This window comes from Corylus avellana, chromosome ca2 (genome assembly GCF_901000735.1).
Source record: "Corylus avellana chromosome ca2, CavTom2PMs-1.0".
NCBI lineage: Eukaryota > Viridiplantae > Streptophyta > Magnoliopsida > Fagales > Betulaceae > Corylus > Corylus avellana.
This window is the reverse complement of record NC_081542.1, coordinates 39,259,088-39,279,094: the sequence shown is the minus strand read 5'-3', so window position 1 is coordinate 39,279,094 and position 20,007 is coordinate 39,259,088. Positions and strand designations below refer to the sequence as shown.

General features: G+C 35.4%; 2 protein-coding genes across 4 annotated transcripts; both read right to left on the bottom strand.

Annotated features, from left to right (window-relative positions):
- Window positions 1-591: 591 nt before the first annotated feature.
- Window positions 592-13,073, bottom strand: LOC132172299 (uncharacterized protein YNL011C). Of its 3 annotated transcripts, none has more exons than XM_059583771.1 (15): window positions 13,028-13,073; window positions 12,008-12,266; window positions 11,796-11,912; window positions 11,542-11,674; window positions 9,986-10,082; window positions 9,349-9,392; window positions 8,363-8,519; window positions 6,963-7,034; window positions 6,362-6,445; window positions 5,841-5,942; window positions 3,648-3,695; window positions 2,895-3,024; window positions 1,609-1,718; window positions 865-1,068; window positions 592-740 (listed from the first exon to the last, which is right to left on the bottom strand). In XM_059583771.1, exons 2-14 carry the CDS (start codon window positions 12,183-12,185, stop codon window positions 910-912), a joined length of 1,431 nt encoding a protein of 476 aa, XP_059439754.1. In that variant the 5' UTR covers window positions 12,186-12,266; window positions 13,028-13,073; the 3' UTR covers window positions 592-740; window positions 865-909. The 3 variants fall into 3 exon arrangements, with proteins under 3 accessions (XP_059439754.1, XP_059439756.1, XP_059439757.1); XM_059583773.1 differs by having other exon boundaries at window positions 1,609-1,701; window positions 2,899-3,024; XM_059583774.1 differs by lacking the exon at window positions 592-740 and having other exon boundaries at window positions 978-1,068; window positions 2,899-3,024.
- A 1-nt stretch (window position 13,074) lies between these two features.
- Window positions 13,075-18,634, bottom strand: LOC132172298 (uncharacterized). Its single transcript, XM_059583770.1, has 6 exons — window positions 18,365-18,634; window positions 16,331-16,424; window positions 15,423-15,842; window positions 14,090-14,765; window positions 13,659-13,831; window positions 13,075-13,447 (listed from the first exon to the last, which is right to left on the bottom strand). Exons 1-6 carry the CDS (start codon window positions 18,385-18,387, stop codon window positions 13,250-13,252), a joined length of 1,584 nt encoding a protein of 527 aa, XP_059439753.1. The 5' UTR covers window positions 18,388-18,634; the 3' UTR covers window positions 13,075-13,249.
- Between the last annotated feature and the right edge of the window lie 1,373 nt (window positions 18,635-20,007).

Sequence of the window (20,007 nt, the reverse complement as noted above, 5' to 3'; positions counted from 1 at the left end):
CTAGCCCCATTGCTCTTTGATGTGGTTCAACTGTCCCCTCCAACCAATTTTGAAGGTGACCAAACCGTCTCCATTGATTAATCTCAAGGAAACAAATCACTCTTACGAGTAGTTTAAACATCCCATTCGGCCAATTTTAGAGGTGGTCAAACCATTTTCAAAACTCTTGGCAGACTTGTCCATCCTTATAATCGATTTTGGAAGTTGTTGAACTATCGTACTTGAAAAGATGGTACGACTATCCCTTCTAGCCAATTATGGAGGCAGCCAAATCCCTCTCATAGCTCTTGGAGGTGGTCCGGCCACTTCCAATGTCAAATTCTAGAGCTATGAGCATTTATCTGTTATTATGTCAACCCACACAAACCAATTTCATAATTTTTTTATTCTTTTTTAATGCATAGCAACTGGTTCACTAGTCGTTTGCGGTTCAAATTTAATAGTTTGTATTAAAATAAGTAGGGCTACTCTTCACACCCATTTTGCACCAGATAACATGGCTTGTTTTAAATGGCATCTACTAAAAAATAAATAATAAATAAAATAATTAAAAAAAGAAAGGGGAAAAGTCGAGCACTTATGAACGCAATCTAACTACAGCAACAAACTTATATACCAAGCATTCTACAGCATTTGAAGATTGGCCTGTAAGGTATAGCCTGTCTCTGATACTGTGATGAGCATAAAGTTGCAAAAATGTAAATCAAATTGAGCTACCAGTATTGTTACATAATATTCACCTGTAATCAGAAAATAATTTCAAATTAACAGTAAGAATAGGAAATGCAGCACATTCATGGGAAGTAAGTAGAATATGATACAACTATGGACTGAGAAAAAAGATTGAATTTCTGTAACTTTTACCTCAGGAACAATGGACCTACAAGCAGAAAGGCTTCAATATCCACATCAAAGCAATAACGCTTGCCCCTGACCATCATTTGAATGGTCAAGCTCAGTAACATTTGCACTCAAATGTTTGCCAACCGCATCGGCTAGAGCTTGTATTAGGGACTTGGGGTCAAATATTACACCCACTTTTGGATCATGTATAGAATCAACAAATATCTGCAAAACTCAATTTGTTTTAGAATCTAGGTCCACAAATGAAGCAGATTGTCATCGTTAAGTCAAGTAACTACATGTAAAATGATTAAACATAGTTTTCTGCTTAGACTACTAATCCTTATTGAGGCAATACTAAAATTCTTCCGAATACAGAGCGCTTAAAATTAATAACACCATAAGAAATCCTGCCCGGTTGACTTTCAAGTTCCAGCTGTTAAATTTCGGCCTCATCAGGCAATTCTTCTGGCACCAGAAATATTCAAAACTAGCATTTTGATCAGAGGTGCTAAATCAGCCTCATTGGGGAACTTCAGCAGTCTAGGGCTAGTTTAAAGAAAATTTTCAGGGACATGCCCTCAGTGCCTCACCGTAGTAACTCTGAACAAAACATTAATGTCTCATCCTGGAATTTTCAAATGAGTAATGCTTGATTTTAAAATGGAATATGGAACTTCATAAATGATATTTCCTGTAAGGATGTTTTCTTTAGCACTTTTTTCTAGCATACTAGTCAAAACAAATGGTAAGAGGCGTACATACCACATCAATGATTCCTTGAGCAGCCAAGCATTGAACATCAACAGGAATTTCACCATCTTTGGGGACCAAAAGTGTATTAATGTACTGGCTTGGCTGCACAGAAACATAAACTTCAAATAAAGTTAATAAACGACATGTTTCCTCTGATCTCAACATTTCCTTCATTCTAGTTAACCAAGGAAGATTTTTTTCTTTACCTATATAGTACAGTCCCTATCATAAAGATAAATTTCAAAAAGCCCGTTGTTGCTGTAAAGGGTGAGTTGATACTTCTATAATGAAAATCTCACTATTCAGCAATTTGGGGAGTGGAGGGGCTTGGGGATAGAAAGAAACCATTCATCAGACCTATGGATCACCAATGTGGTAAAAAGGAGAAAAAGAACGCCAACAAGAGGACATGGCAGAGACACTGACATCTCTCAGAGGAGGTTAGACTCTGTCCAGAGGAGTGCAGCTCAATTTTCAGAAACCCCAACTACAAGCTAAAATCACCTTTAGGCATGCAGTATAGAGAGGAAGGTAAGATAACTGCAGAGAAGGCAAGTCTAATGGAGTCTAAAGAGGAGAGGTTAGATAATTACGCTCACTAGCCCCTGGGCTTGGGTCAGGTGTAAGGAGTGGGGGATGGGTTGGTTAGGTGTTAGGCTTAGAGAGAGACAGAGAGACAGAGAGACAGAGAGAAAGAGAAAGAGTATAGTGATTACTTGAATTACTGAGGAGAGAAGAAGAGGGAAGATAAATAAAGGTCACCCCTGGTAGTTGGCTGTTTGTGTCAAGTGTTCAAGGATACCAGAATCATATGAACTTTATTTTTTATTTTTTTATTTTTTTATTTTTTTGAACGACATATGAACTTTATTATAAGAATGGCATTTCCAATGACTACAGTGATTTATCATTCAGCTTCAGTCTGAAAGGAGGGAGCAGTTTTCAAGTTACTCTAAAGTCATTCAACCTAATAATTGAAAAACTTTGCAAGTTACAAGTCTAAACCCACTGTTTATGGCATTCATTTTACAGGGCAACTTTTAACTAACTTCTACAACAAGCATCTCCATATTCATCAACAAGCTGCTGATCTTGAGAATTAAGGTGACAGCAATTATATACCATGTACTAATTATAAATTAAACTTGCTTTCTTATGACACAATCAAAAGTTAATAGAATGCAAGTTACTTCTGATTATGATTATTGAATTTAAACAGAACACTTGATTATCATGCTACACCACACCAAGTCACTCAGCAAAATTTACTTCAAAGAATTACTGTATCTACTCACGTACAAGGTTTTTTAGACAATTCTGAGCATCTCCATATGTTCGGTTCAGAGCATCTGTAATTGCAGTTACGAAGCAAGATGCTGAGAAATCACTAGTTTCTCGATCATGTGTACCATTTAACAAAAGAACCTGATATCCAAATGAATTAAATAAGTACAACACATGCTGAACATTGCAAAACATGGAATGTCGACGTCCATGTCTAAAATATCACATTATATATATATTCCAAATTGCCAAGCAAGAGATACTAAATTCAACCAACCTAGCCATTCTAAAGGTGTAATTTTTCAGGGAAAACGCTATCCGCATTTACATTATCACTCTAAAATGACTAGTTAAGTTGCAATTGAAGCTCCCTAGAATTGCTTATAAAGCCCAGTCTCACCTAGTAAGGGATTAATGTGGAATTTAACATCCATGAACTATTTTATAATCCACCTACTCTGTGAGTTATTCATCTCCCTAACATGGGCCAGGGATGTTACAAAAAGGCATTGGCATATCCCATGAATAAGAAGAATGAGCAATAAACCATATAACTTGTACTAGATAGTCACATGTATCAAATAACTTGATAGCGTGATGGAAAGATACCTTGCCCTATGTGAGTTATTCATCTTCCTAACATGGGCCAGGGATGTTACAAAAAGGCATTGGCATATTCCATGAATAAGAATGAGCAATAAACCATATAACTTGTACTAGATAGTCACATGTATCAAATAACTTGATAGGTGATGGAAAGATACCTTGCGGCAGGACCTTGAAGAAATAATCTCTCCAATGCCTAGTAATACCTAGAAATGCATGATCAATCAGAAAATATAAAAAGTTAAGTTTCTGATGTTGCTTAACAAAATTCACAAATTAACTGCTGATAACAAGCTGGACACGAGAAAGAAAAACTTAGGTGAATGAACTTCAAGATTTGGACAAGTTCATAAATCAGATTCAAGAGATAGAATTGGTAAACAAGCTAGCGTACTTATTTTGATGTGTTGTTTCACTTGGGCCAATAAAAAAGGAAAATATTTCAAAAAAGCAGAAATCTTCAAAGAAAAGTTCTGAAGCCTACTCTCCTCCACTAATTTATGCCATCTTCCCTCTTTTCTTCTTCTTTATCTAATTGCCATTTTTCTGCTCTACTGTGTTCTCCAGCCATATCACCAGAAGAACTGGTTCCTTTAATATTACAACTTTCTATAAATCATCTTCCTAACATAGCTTCAGCCAATAAATTTCTTCAGCACAATTATTAATTTCCAGCAGCTTCTCAGCAAATTTATATTAGCCTTTTTCAAACTATAATTCAACTACAAGCCCTAAACCACTGTCCAAGCCCTAAAATCATATTTTCCGAAACCTTTTGAACCACTAATTAAGCAATAAAAGGTAGCTCAATCCTGTTCATATTCGTAAATACACCAGATAAGTGTTTAAGGTCAAAACAACAGTTTTCTTATTCATTCGTGTATGCCAACTTGCTGTGATAGAATATATGAATAAAACTGACAACTCAAAACTACTGGGTCAGTGTGGTTCCAAATGTTGAGAAACCAACACTCGTTGGGTCAATCATCAATGTTGTGCTATGTAGTCTGATGAAACCCGACCCAGTCAATATTCATTAAAAACCAAATTTTAAAACTCATTTAACCATTTTACCTTCCCCAGATCTCCTACTTTTTCTTCTCATCACTCGATGTCGATCCTAGATCTCTCTCTTTGGTTTCCTCTGTAAGTTAGTGTTAAGGTTTGGAGTTGGGTTTGGGAGGTTGGAGAGAAATGGGGAAACAGAGAAGGCCATGGTAGCGTTGGTGGTCATCGTGTTGATAGTCTTGTTTGGTGCAAATCGGGTGAGGTCGGGTGCAGTGGATCACTGTTACAAGGAGACCTGCCATAGTTGGATCTATTGCCGCCACTATTTAGTATGTGCTTTCATATCTTCCTTTTTCTTCTAAATTGCTTGGTTGTCTGCTGTTCTAGGATGATCGACTTTGTTCAGATCTTCAATTTTCTTCTAAAATTTCTAGGTTGCTCTAATATTCTGGGTCGATAGGCTTTGTTTGTTGCTGGTCTTGGTGTTTTGGGAGATGGAAGTATCATTTAGTATTATTTGATAATGTTTTTGAGAGAGGTGAGCATATTTGGGAATTTCGGGCTGGCGTGATTCGGATTAGTGGGTAATAGCCAATGATTGGGTGCCACTATGAAACAATCACGATGGGAAAGTCATGGGTTTATGGGGGTGTGGGTGTCAGGTGACTTTGATTTGAGTTGTCAGGGATGATGCCTAAGAATTTTCAGGGCCATGGGATGGGGTTGTAGAAGAGATGACGTTTGGTAGGATGGGCCAAAAACGAGCAGAACCAGATTCAAAAGAAACCCAAAATAGGCCAAACATGCCAAAATGTAAGGACCCAAGGGCAGAACTAGAAGGTTCATAAAACCTGAATTGGGCAAGACGGCCACTGACATAATGGGCCCAAACAAATCAGACAAAACCCAAAACCCGACCCAACCAATTAGTTGAATCACTCTACTCCAACAGCAGTTGATGAGGCACAGTTCAAATTCCAACCACCAATCAGTGCAGTTTGGTGGCCAATTTTCAATGACTGACTGTCGGATCAATTGTTGGAATCCGGCGAAGTCCAACTGATCAAGTTAGTGCACACCCCTATAAATATTAATGTTGCATGAAACAAGATGACTATAGACAAATTAGCCTTCTGCAAAGTAAAGAGGTATCTCATGGAGTAAGCAATACAGTCCATATGGCCGCCCACATTAGTTTATCTTAGCATATGCTAGCAAATGGTAATAAGGTAGTCCAAAGTATTAATCATCATTATCTCTCATAATTTATCTCACATATGGTAGTAAAATCATCAGAGTGCCATAGCATAAGCAAAATGCTAGCAAATGGTCAAGAATGTTACCAATGATGGACAATTGGAAGTGAAGAGAGATCCCATAGCATAAACAATACAGTCCACGCTACTCAACTGGTCCAGGACAGCTGGGTTTGCTGCAGGGAAGACCTAGTCAATAAAAGAATTGAATTATCAAATGGTCAAGATATCAGGAATTAGTGCACATATTACAACCAATAACAGGCACGTTTCAGGCAATTAGCAAAGGGATGAATCATATAATGGCACCGTTGCCAAAACGCTGCTCTTTTCTATGCATTCCTTTTTCTTTCGTTTTTTTTTTTATAGTTTTTTTAATGCAGGACACAAATGAAAAAGCTTTTTTAGGAAAATACAACCACACATCAATATGGGACTGAAGCCATGACCTCACCCTCTACCCCTTGTTTATGGAAGGAAGAATATTGCCATTTTATCCAAACACCATTGGACCTATACAGGGTTAAATATTAAGATACAGGATTGAGTTCTTGCAACAAAACCATCTCTAATACTACATAAGACACAACAATGAAACCTAGGATCACCTCATGCAGCAAATTACTGCCCTCACTTGACATGTAGAACACCCTCTTTATTCTTGAAGGAAGCGCTGGAACTGAAGATCTTCCCTATAATGAGAATTAGGCAGTTGAATAAATAAGAAACTTTGTGCAAAATAATTAACAAAAAATGAAAATCCTTGTGTACTATAACTAAACCAGAAAATTATCAGCACAGTGCCAAAACTCAATCAACATCATAATTCTTTAGAACTCGTCCTTGGTCCCAACACCTTTTTTTTTTTTTTTTGGCCCTTTAGATAAGCAACATTCATCAAAAGACTCCAAGGAAACACCACCTAAGCATAAAGTTAGACAAGGAAGGAGAACTATCACCACCAGTAACACCACCCTGACCATTACCATTGCAAATGACACCAATACATACCACACCAATATCACCACCACTAACACCACTCTCCTCACAGCCATTGCAACTGTTCCCACCAACATAAGTGTTTAACTACTGCCCAAACGCTTTTGATAACCCTCGTCTGGAAAATCCTCCATGGATGAATCATACCATTAACATAACTCAACAATAATATAAAATTTGACTTCCTATGATGAAACAATAGCAGCATACCTTATTTATAGGTTCCATGTATCCATGACTTGGATGAGAAATTTCATTCTGACCTCGAATTATAGTCCCATCCTGACAGTAAATTGAATGCGAGAGAATTAGCAGAAGATATTATAGTGCAAAAACTGGGATATTGCTTATCTAAAACCAGCATCATTTCTGCAAACTATAGTTGCATCATTTGGTCCGTTAACTGAGCTAAAATACCAGAGTACAAAAGTTAATCATTTCCATACAGCTATTGATTGCTAAGTAAAAATGTCCCACAAGTTAACACAAGCATTTCCGGGAAAAAATTGAATCTAGGAGACAAAATTCAGAAACTGATAAAATACCACTTATTCTAAAAACTTAAAATTCATAAAAATTGTGACTTGATCACTTAATTAAATATTCTAATACTCTTCCTCACATGTGGACCGAAATTTTCATTCCACAAGTCGGGCTTAACGTGTGAAATTTTTCAAGGTAAAATAGGATCAAGGTTCAAACTCTGGACCACTTACTTTGCTACCATAATAAAATATTATTTATTCCAAAATCTTAAACTGATAGAAAATGGTGAAATGAATCACTTAATCAATATTCTAATAACTACATGAGGCACTTGTAAATGTAAGGATTCAAATACATTAACAAGATCATGCCAATTCATAACCTCTAAATAAATCAGTATTTCCAAGGTAAGAGGGGGAAAATCAGAATATAGAAGAAAGAAAAATAGCTTTATTTATATATATTCCAAACAAAGTATTAGGTCTACCGCAAGAATCACAGATTTGTTTTAATTTATAAAATAGCAGGTTCAATAATGTTTTTATCATTTGCTATAACTCAAGAGAGTCTGATCCCAATACGATTGGGAAATTATGATCAACCTTAGTTACCCAGACTTAAGATATCCTCAAACAATCTGACTGTATGCTATTTGGGTCCTCTTGTCAAAGATTACAAATGCATCAGAAACAAAATTCGGCTAACAAAAAGCACAATAAATGAAAATGTACCATATATCAATTACACATGCAATACAAACTAAGCAACACATATCACAGTCCTAGAATGCACATAGAAACAATAAAAACTTTTAGAGTAAATCTGAAACATGGAATATAAAACCATTCCTCAAAATAAACAAGAAATAGAATTTTCTCCAAGAACAGAAACGAACTTAGTTTGCATGACTCTATTACCATACTTGTCCACCTTTTATAGGTAAGATATGATGGAGCTAGATACCTACAAATTAACACTTTGTCTTCCATGGATGAACTGACAATAAGGCGTCTTGTATATACTAGCAGATACACATGTAAATGGTGAACCAATACGCAATTACAAAAAATAAGCACTTATGGTATACCCATACAAATTAAAATGTGGATCAATAATCATCATACCCATAATTCACATCCTAATGTAAGCCTGTCATTTGTTGATATCACTGGGAGGACCATACTTTCTGAAGGAATATCTGAAACACGTGAAAACAAAAATATTGCAGCATCTAAAGACTGAAAAAATATGCGTGCTCCTGCAAAGAAGAAATTCCCAATGCTGCAAAAATTATGAGACTTGGTTAAGTAATGATAATATCAGAGAAAAAATTGAACAAACATCAGAATTAACTATGATGCAATAATTTTAAACTAGTACAGCCCTCTCTAGAGGCAAGTCCAAGCACTAGCAGTAGAAGCTAGTCGCATTTCTTAATCTTAAAATAGGACTAGCTGATAGCAATTCAGCAGCAAAAACAAAAGATCATTCAATTAAGTGTTTTAGGGATGCATGATCACAATTCACAACCACACTAATAGTCTATACACTCAAAATAAATTTCACATCTATTTTCTTTTTGGTTACCAGGGGAGGGGGTTAATTTGATGGTTGGAAATACTAAGATAAAAGTTTTCCTTCAAATTGCGTTGAAAGTATTTCCTACAACACAGCCTATTAAACTAACATGTATCCAAACTGTATGTGTTTCTCACGTGCATTTTTTTTTTATAAGTAATTTTTTCGCCCCAAGGGGAGGGGGAAGGAAAGATTTGAACTAGTGTTTCTCACATGCATTTTTAATTGAGCACATGATTCTCACAAGTATTTTTAAAAATGAATGTCAAAATCATATACATTTTGGACACATGTCAATTTAATAGACTGGGTTGGAAGAATTGAGAAAAACTTTGTTCAAACACTAATATTGTTATCTTCCACACCCCCTTCCCTTATAGTCATTACTTGAAAAAATTTATGATTCTAATGGAAAATAGGCATTTCACTTACATGTATTACCCTTTATCAAGAAGATAGCCATCAAAATTTCATAAAGGAAAAGGCATTACTTATGTGACAAAAAATTGGAACTCAAATAGAAATAAAGTACCTGCCATTCCTGAAACAAAATGATTCATCAGACCGCCGGAGAATCTGTGTTTGAAATTCCGGAAAAATTATCAAATTTTTCATGCCAAGCATCACATTGAGAAGTTAAAAGAGCAGTCAAAAATGGGAAGAAGTGATAACTGACACATGAAAACCATAAAATAAATAAATAAATAAAAAGCAGTCATGAGGGGCTAAAGAAAGAACTATGCAAGCAATATTTCATAAAAAAATAAAAAAATAAAAAATAAATAAAAAATTATAAGTTTTATTTATATGAAGGTATGAATGGTTTAACTTGAACCTTAGCATAAATTATCATATTTTGTTAAGTAATTCACTTCCAAATACAACACATCTTGTGTGAATATCCTCCACTTCTCCTATAGTTACCTAGAAGTATTTAAGTGTACCCGTACTACATAATGTGATATAATAAACAATAAGGAAAAAAAAAAAAAAAAACTAATCAAGTCCAATAAACAAGTAACAATAACTGGAAGCAAAAGAAGTCCAAAAAATTGGGTTAGAAAAGGAAATATTAGAGCATGAGCATACGTCTCTTTGACTAAATTGTTTAAAGGTGAATTGGCAACAAATTTATTTACTGGCAATCAAGCATATGTCAGATTATTCACCTGATTCTGAAAGTAAGCCAAGAAAGCTCGAATTGTCTCCCTGTAGGGTTTCGACACACCATTCCATAGAAAATGTTCTCCTTCGACGATATTATACCTGTCAAATACTTAACTCAGCATACCATACTCAATATACATAATATTGAGTAACACCTAGCAAGTAAATGAGATCAACTCAGAATACATAATATTAATTAAATGGCACAAGTAAAAAGTAGACAATGGACTAACTTCATTGTAAAAATGAAAAAAGAGAAAGTATGGATTTAACTTGTACACTATCAAAATATAATTTCTTTATAAGTAACAAAGAATATATACCAAGAGTTGAAAGCGCACATTCCACAATCAAAATATTACTAATAACCAAAGTATATAAAACAAAAGATAACGAAATTATATGTCAATTAGTAGCTTTCGCCAACTTCAATGCTTTACTTTAGAATAAACATGTAAATATATGCACTATGAAAAGCTCACATACATAATGCATTATGTAATATCACACTTCTTTGAATTATTTTCTTAATTAAAAGTGTATATGTAATGACCAAAAACAAAAGCGTTAGCCACATCTTTGCTATAACTCTAAAATGACTAGTCAATTTGGAGCTTCTCTAAAATAACTTATAAAGTTCAGCTTCACCTACTAAGTAAACAATGTAAGACTTAGCACGCATGAGCATTTCTTATAAATTGCTCACTCTCTATGTGAGCATCTCAAGTACCATATGGCGTTACTATCTGACTTTGATACTATTTGTAATGACTAAGAAAAAAGTGTTAGCCACATCTACTCTATCACCCCAAAATGTCTAGTCAATTTGTAACTTCATTAAAATCGCTTATAAAGCCTAGTTTCACCTAGTAATAAATAATGTGAGATTTAACACCCATGAACATTTCTTATAAACCACTCACTTTCTATGTGGGTTACTGATCTTCTCAATTTGAGATTAGGGTGTTACAGTATCATCTAAACTGCAATGCAATTACATTTATGGTTTATGAGGAACACTGAGCATTATAAATAAAGAAACATGGTTAAAGAGATTTAGAGAAGTGAGAAAGAGAGAGAGAGAGAGAGAGTAATAAGGTACAATTTAGCAGGGATTCGTCACTAAGAGCAAGTTTGGGATTGCGTTATGAAGGGTAAAAAGTACTTTTAATACCTAAAAAGCTATGCCAAACCAAAAGCTGGCCTATTTGGTAAAAAATTCTAAAAGTACTTCTTTAACTTTTTTACTCTAAAAACTGTCAAAACGCACTTTTGGCAGAAGCTTAAATATTTAACTTCGGCCAAAAAGCGTTTTTTGACTTAAAAGCTCTATTCCTCAAACACAATCTCAAACATACTCTAAGTGAAAAATATACAACACAATTATAGTTGTCTTATCGCATTTCAAAGTTCATTTTTACGTTACTAAGTTCCATTGACATGAGGACAACGAATTTCTTCGTCCAATGCAGTCCAAACATGGAATACTAGAATGCTTGGCGCTACATCCAAAATGCAACATGTACATAATAAGCTAATCATCCAGAAGGATTTCTACCATTCTGATTTGGCTTGTTGTGCATCAAGCGGTAAACGATGACCCAGCAATCTTCGGACAGCAAGCGACTCAGCAGTACTTTGATCAGACAACCTCAAACACCTCGACCGTATGTCTCCAACAGCCGGACCACCTAAAGCATTACCAAACCAATCAACCTCCACACATCCTTTACACAATCCAAAACTTGTTATTTTCGATGTTTCTTCTATTATCGACAAAGGACTAGGTTTGCAAGTGATTAGAAGACTTACCGAGGACACGAACAATCTCTGCAGTACTTCCTCCGTCATCGGAAACAGGGAGAACATGCGCAACCCGAGTCGTGAAACTCTTTAGCTCTTCCACCACACCATTAAACGCAGTCCCACCTGCAAATTAGACACGCAAAGTTGTTATCACATTTCAATTTCACCAAACAAACTCATCGTAGTTATTACTCTTAGAGTTTTCATTGTTGGCGTACCTGAGAAGACGAGTAATGAGGGCTGGTTAGGGTTTAAGTTTGAGGCGCAACGGCAACAATGTTGGTGGGTGGGTGAGGAGCGAAGCGCAGCCATGTGAGGTCTGTAGTAGGGGAAATGGGAAAGAGGGCAGAGTGTTTTACACGAAAGGAAAGAGGGACCCAACAAACTGTCCGCCATATTCCCGCGTCTCCACAGGCCCTAAATCGTTGGGGGAAGCTTCCCCGAATGACCCACTCCACTCACTCTGCTTTCAAGGTCCTTCAAATGGCAACAAAAACAAAACAGAAAAAACAAAAAATAAACCGCTTGCCGATGTCTTTTAAAGGGTGTTTTTTATTTGTTTGTTTAAAAAAGTATTATGAGGTGACTTAGGGTGCGTTTAGGATAATAATTTCGTAAGAATAATTTATATTTTTAAAAAATATTGTAAAACGTAAGGCATTTGACATTGGGATTTAAAAAGCACTTAATTTAAAATAAAAAAAAAATTAAATCTGTAATTTCGATAGGCAGGTTAAGGGGTGCTTATTTAAAAATTAAAAAAAAAGTACAAATTTAAACCAAAATTAGGATTTCGCATAACAAATATGGAATATAAAGGTGAAAAGTTTTTTTTTTATGGGTTCATATTTGAAAAGTATTTTGTTTTTTATAATGTCTTTTTGTTTTTAAATTGTTTATTAATAATTTCGAGAAAAATATTTTTTATTTCGAGAAAAAAAAAATAGAATTATCTTCAAAACCGTTACCAAGAAAAACCAAATTATTTATTAGATGTAGAGTTTCTAGTTAAGATGCTATCACCTGATTTACTTTGGACATAAATTTTTTTTAAATTAGGTCGGAGAAATTTTCTGTAAATCAGTCTCTACGCACATATATTTTTTATTAATGCTATTAAAAAAGCATGTGAAACGCAAATGCTATTTGAGGAATCCACACAGCCTTTTCTTCCATAGAAATTTCCAACCCATATATTCATTTATCTACAATTATCTAATTATCCAACAAAATCTTACCTTTTGGAAATGAAGTTGGAAATGGTTTGAACTTTGAAGACACAATCTGCAATAAAAGCATAAACATATGATATCCTCCACCTTTATAAGCACTCGCTGTTTCTAACTCAATACATTTAATAAAAAAGACTAATTTAACTCAATTGTTGATCCTCAGTTTCATCTGGCATAATCAAGGCTGCAAAACCAGTGGAATTGCCTAGTCATTTCATCCTAATATATCTAAACAATCTCCCACTCAGACTCACTGAATTCTGGGTCTAGGGAATCAGGTCTTTTAGCATGAGTTGATGATTTGGAACTTTTTCCTCTTTGTTGATCTAATCCTGTATCGAGATCCTCATAAAAGGTTGCATGCTGCTTATGATTCTGATTCTTCAGTAACCTTATTTTTGAAGCAAAAGCTTCCCGTAGTTTTTTCTGAAAGAAGCAAGAAAGTAAGAGGGATACATCAGTTATTGTCCATATTGCATTGCTTTATAACTATCCCACCACTCAACTTCTCATAAATAAACTGTTGTATACAAATGCTTAAGATATTTGTGCCAAAGTACTGCCAATTTGCATAAATTGACTTGTGTATGTGAGAGAGAGGGGAGAGAGAGTGGAAGAGAAAGGAAGAGAGGCATACCTTGTAAGACCCAACTTTTGTTGCTTCACAAGAGATGGAGCAAAGTTCAGTACTTTCCACCATAATGCAACTTCCACCAAGCTTCACCATATCAGATGATTGAGCAGTTTGTATGCCTTGCTTGGTAACATCATCATCCCTAGACTCTTCATCAATGGAGCTATTGAATGTTCCTGGAATGATGCAACAAAACATTTTTTCCTTTTCAAAAAGTAAGAACGGAAAACCATTGGGATATCAATAATATCTCAACGCAAATAGATGAAATGAACTGCAGAAACATTGGTAGAGAGCATTAATAATAGAAAGAGAAAAAAAAAAGACTAGTTACCAGCTTCTGCATAAGACAAAGCCTCTGATTCATAAAAATAAGACCCCCAATCCACACACGCACAGACAAAGAGAGAGATCATGATGATATAAATACTTACGAATTGATACTGCTGAGGTATCACCACAACTAAGTTCAGCATCCATAACTTTATTCTCACAGGACTCAACCAAACTAACAGAGTCAGGGGATGGTAAGTCGCCAGAGTTACAAGCACGAGCATCTATCTCTTCCCCTCTTTTCATAAAAGAGTTAGACCCTTGGACATCATTTGAGGCTGGGAGTAAAATCTTGGCTCTACAATCCAGTACCATATCATTATCAGCATCGAGTTGATGAGATAACAGCACCTTGCTTGAATCTTTATTTCCAGGGGGGATTATATCTGAAATCTCATGCTGGATTTGCTTCTCCTTAACGGCAATTTCTTTGGTACCAACTTCTGGCTCTATGGTCATCCCATTGATCCCAATATCCACATTTTTCTCCAAAGATAAATCAATATCCATGCCCTTAACAGGTTCAACAGAAGATGAGTGTAGCAAATTATCTACTCTGCAAGGTACCTCTTCAATATGCTCTTCTTCATCAATACCAACCGTTGGCTTTACATAGGCTGTGGCCTTGGCATTTCCTCCCACACCTGAGTGAGAACCGTCCTCTTTCTGTATATCCAATGATGATGGAAGAAGCATATCTTGCATGATTTCTGACCAAAATTGTCTAACATGGTCACGCACCGTCTGTAAGTGATCTCCAACATTTTTAAGTGTGTCCTGCTCAGGAAAGCAATCAAGTATAAGACAGATAGCAGCACTGGGAGCAGACTTAATGTAAGAAGAGCTAAACTAAAGATGATGCAAAAATGTGATGCGGTGACTTGAAATACATCAAGTCATGTGGCCCACCCGTCTTTTCTATTTTCAATTGGTTTTGGAAATGACTAGTGACATAAACTCTTTCTCTCAACCGACTTGAACTTGTATAAAAAGGCAGCCTGCGAATGTGAAAGTCAGAGAGAGACCAAAAAAAAAAAAAAGCAGCCACTCAATGAGAAATAGAGAATGCATTGACAGAAAGAGACGTAGATGCCACATAGCAAAGAATTTTATTTTCTTTGTAAATCCACAGGCACTAGAGAATTAAAGAGAGTTTTTGGCCTTCTCTTCATTGTAAAATAATTCTCTTTCGTCAGAGTGTGAGATTTTGGTCATATTAGGGCTTTGAATTTTGAGTGGTTTTCTCTCTACTACTCTTTGTACTCCATCTTTTGCAAATGGATTTTCTCTTGGTAGTCTCTGCCTGTAGATGTAAGCTTGTTAAATCGAACCATGTTAAATTTTGGGGTCCTGTGAGATTGGGATTATGTTCTTTTCTGCTTCTTTGAGATCCTAAAATTATTTTTCACAACAAAGTTTATGGGATAACAGTACCTTGCTTGAATCTTTATTTCCAGGGGGGATTATATCTGAAATATCCTGCTGGATTTGCATCTCCTTAACAGGAATTTCTTTGATACCAACTTCTGGCTCTACAGTCATCCCATTGATCCCAACATCCACATTTTTGTCCAAAGATAAACTAAGATCCATACCCTTAACAAGTTCGACAGAAGATGAGTGTAACAAATGATCTACTCTGCAAGCTCCCTCTTCAATATGCCCTTCATCAATACCAATTGACTCATCATAGACTGTGGCCTTGGCGTTTCCTCCTGCAGCTGAGTGCGAACCCTCCTCTTCCTGTATATCCACCGAAGATGGAAGGAGCATATCTTGCATGAGTTCTGACCAAAATTGTCTAACAGGGGCACCCACCGTCTGTAACTGACCTCCAACATTATTAAGTGCGTCCTGCTCAAGAAAGCAATCTAGTATAAGACAGATAGCAGCACTGGGAGCAGACTTAATGTAAGAAGGGCTAAACTAAAGATGGTGCAGAAATGCAACAAGATGGAAACTACACAGCATGACACATCCAAATCAGATCAAATTTAAGCATCTGAAAGATCACTAAAATGTTTGAGCGTTACTTACAAAAGGACTCTTTTAGCATTACTTTATCATAAGTACCTTTTGAAAAATAAAAGAGAGCCCAACACTCAGGAGACAACTTGTCAATTATGCAGAATTAAATGAACTAGGACCCAAAAACTTCATCATTCAAACTGACAGCAGATTAATACATATTTGAATAGAACAATACGTGGAGGTTATCAAGAACTATATGTTCAGGAAGCAAGATGAGGAGACCATTTTCATTCAGTAGAATGCCAAAAATCAACCACCACACATAACGCAGGGGTCTTAAAAAAGTTTAAACAGGAAATAAAAAATGGTACCTGGCCCATGATCTCATCCACCTCCAAGCACATGGCTTCAAGCTTATGCATCATGTTCCCAACCCAGGCAATCCCTTCAGATCTGTTCTCCATACTGAACACAAGCAACCATGCTTAAAAAATCCGCCTTTTAGATGCAGAACAAAGTTTTAATTTGTTCACCTTCTACTAAGAGCGTTATACTGCAGCCATTCAGATTAATGAGTACTCAACAAGCACAAAAAAAATATTAGCCGTATTTTGGGTTGCTGGACCATATGCTAAAAAAAGGGAAAAATGGAAAACATAAAGCAGATATAATCCAACCAAGTGAATGTAACATTTACTTATCTTTTCAAGAAAGGCACAAAATGAATTTTCATAATATGATTTGCCAGCTAAAATCAAGTGTAAAAATTACATATAACATAGGCATTAGCTGGCCAACTGTTGCGTAAAAACATTGATAATGTCAATCATTTAGACTGAAATTACTTGGGCCATTCTTAAAGAAAACAAGAATCTATTAGTACCATCCACAGCAACAAAAAGAAAGCGCATCAGTGCTCGATCAGTAAAGTCCATATTTGGAGCATAAGAGAAAGTATTAAACATGTTGGAACTAACCGAATAATAAAATATAGGGGTAATTGTCCATTCCCCCCATGAACTACCAATCGATTACCATATACCCCTATCAACTACCAACTTTACATTACGACCCCATCAAACTACTCTTTTGTTACCAAAACCCCATTTCCATCAGTCAAGGTCGTTAAGTCGGATGGTCAATCCATCACGTGCGCGTAAAGTTGGTAGTTAATGGAGGTATATGGTAATTGAGAAGTAGTTCATGGGGGAAAAGATAATTACCCAAAAAAAAAAAAAATGCATACGCATTCAAGGCATGTGACGCGCACGTGATGGGTTGACCGTCCGACTTAACGACCTTGACTAACGGAATGGGGGTTTTGGTAATGAAATGGTAGTTTGATGGGGTCGTAATGTAAAGTTGGTAGTTGATGGGGGTATATGGTCATCGAGTGGTAGTTCATGAGGGAAAAGGATAATTTTCACTAAAATATATGTACATGATCAAACTTTGGCCTCAATATTGTCAGTAATCAAATGATCTTGGTTTCATGTTGCAAATTCTCACAGTAAAAGTAAACAATAAAAAATTCATATCAAGAATTAAAATCAAATAATTTATGAAACCTTTGAAGTGTGATCAAATACTGAGATTGGGCCAAAAACCAACCTAGTTACTTCTTGCAAAATCTAAGCCAAAATTCTTCACTTCCAGGAGCTTTCGAACAGCCCTATGCCAGTGCTATATTACATTACCAAAACAAAGAGAAGTCATGCAATGATCAACTCTAAGACCGCAAGTATCGATCATGCTTTCGAGAATCGAGTAAAATCCCGACTTCAGAAACTTATTCATGCTAACCTCAAGAATGATTCAGAGATGCTTTCACGAAAACCGAGGTTTTTATCACCAAACTAGAAAAATGACAAGTACATTAAAATCCAGCTCCAAACCTTTGTTAGCCCACCATTAACATAAGTTTGATTGTCAGATTTGGAGTCCTTTAAATTGAAACCTTGTCAATTATCAGAACTCAACAAAACAGCTGGGCTAAGTTGGAGAAATTCATACAACAACCAGAAACCGAAACAACATTAAATATAGAGAAACCAAAAGAACATAAGACACAAGACCCTTCAATTGTTTTCTCCTCTGTCCCTCACTTTTCTCAGCGACCAAACATGGGGAGGGACAAGAAACCTATTGAGTCAAAGATACCCAAACTCTAATGATCAACTATCAAAAGCACCCCAGAAAAACCATAAACCACCAAAATACCTAAATTCAATAAGCTCTTCAAAGGCAACACAAACTACCACCATGAAAAAATAAGTAAACCTCAAAGTACAGATGATCAACATGCCAAAACGCTTCTAAAGTCACTGCAAGCTACTATAAGTTAACAAAAGCAAGAGACCCATATGCCGTACAAAAACATAAAAGCCATGAATTTGATCACTCACAAGTTCCAAGAATCGACACCCATGAGCAAAAACCTTGACAACTCGAAGAGTTCGAGGAAACCCAAGTCAGCAGATGCTCAACAGACCATAAAAAGGTAATAAAGGAAGAAAATTGAAAAAGACTTTACGACGGCCCAAGAAGACGCAGAGGTCCCGGCGCAGCAATAAAAGAAGCGGAATGAAAGAGTGAGAGACACATAGGAAAAGTCAATGACTGGTTCAAGAACAAAACACTCTTTAGGAGTCAAACCGATATCTACTTCTTTATCATCGCTTAAAGTGATTGTTTCGTAATGGACTCCAACAATAAATGCTGTTGACGTTTGTAGGCATAAAAGTTTCTCTTTGCATCTACACCACTGATGAGACTAGATTTCTCCTTGGAATCTATTTTATAATTAAGAGTTGAAATTGGTGCATTTAATAATAAATATACATAATATCATATTATTTAAATTATTTTAAAAAATGCGTCAGCACTAAAAATTCAATAGTTGATAAGCATTGTATAATTAATAAAATATAAATTAAGCATTTTAGAATTACTTGTATGTTAATTATTGAAGTACTATAGGACATCAAAAAAAAATTGTGCTCCAAATTAATTCAAAATGTAGAGGAACCAAATTGATACTTTTTCTTCCCTTTCCAAAGGAGAGTGAAAGTTGTAACATGTAGTTAAGTCCATGTTAATGCACTTTCCAAGACAAGAAACATTAAGTTAAAGTCAAGCCAAGTGGTATTGTCCTACGATTGAAGAGAAATACTATACTTCTCAAATTAAGACTAATAGGCCGTGGCACACTAGTTTTATAAGATATTTGTGTTGTATATAGTATTACTCTTTTATTTTCTTTGTAATGTTTAGGGAGGTTAAATTTGTTTAATTATTCATCAATTATAATTTGTCTCCATTAAAGTACAATAGTGCACTTAAATAGCCTTAATGAGTAAGGGTTTAGGTTTGCCATTTCAAAAAATGCAATTTTAAAAATAGAAAATATTCAACTTGTGTTTTAAAAACTTAACTAAGCGGTTGGCAAAATCGCAATTTAAACTTTAAAATCGCAGTTTATCCTTTTAAAATTGTGTTTTTTTGTTTTTTTAAATACATACTTAGCTAGGATTTGAAAACAAAGATTTTCTAGTTTTTCAAATCGCAATATTTTAAAAAAGCAATCCAAACGATTTATTTTTTGAGATTTGACTTAAAATCGCACTTTTTGTCTATGAAATCATAATGCTAAATACAACTTAAACCTAACCCTAATTTTTGTTGATGTAACCTAACCCAAATTTCTAACTTTGGGCTAAGCCCATTATTGAATTACAAAATAACAAACTCTTAAAAATTGAATACTACAAACTAATAGAACTAAAATAAAAATACATGACCCAACAAACTCGTCTTGTCCCGCATCACAAGGTTTCTTATGATTTCCTTATTAATGGTATGGAAATTAGGCATTTGAAATATGTAAAAGATGAAGGGGAACATATATGAACCACAAAATTTTATTTCATTTTTTTTAACTAAGAAATCAAGGTTTATGCTTAATTAGCCTTAAAATGCAGCAAATACTTTATCATCACTTAAAGTGATTAATTGTTTCGTAATGGACTCCAGCAATAAATGTTGTTGA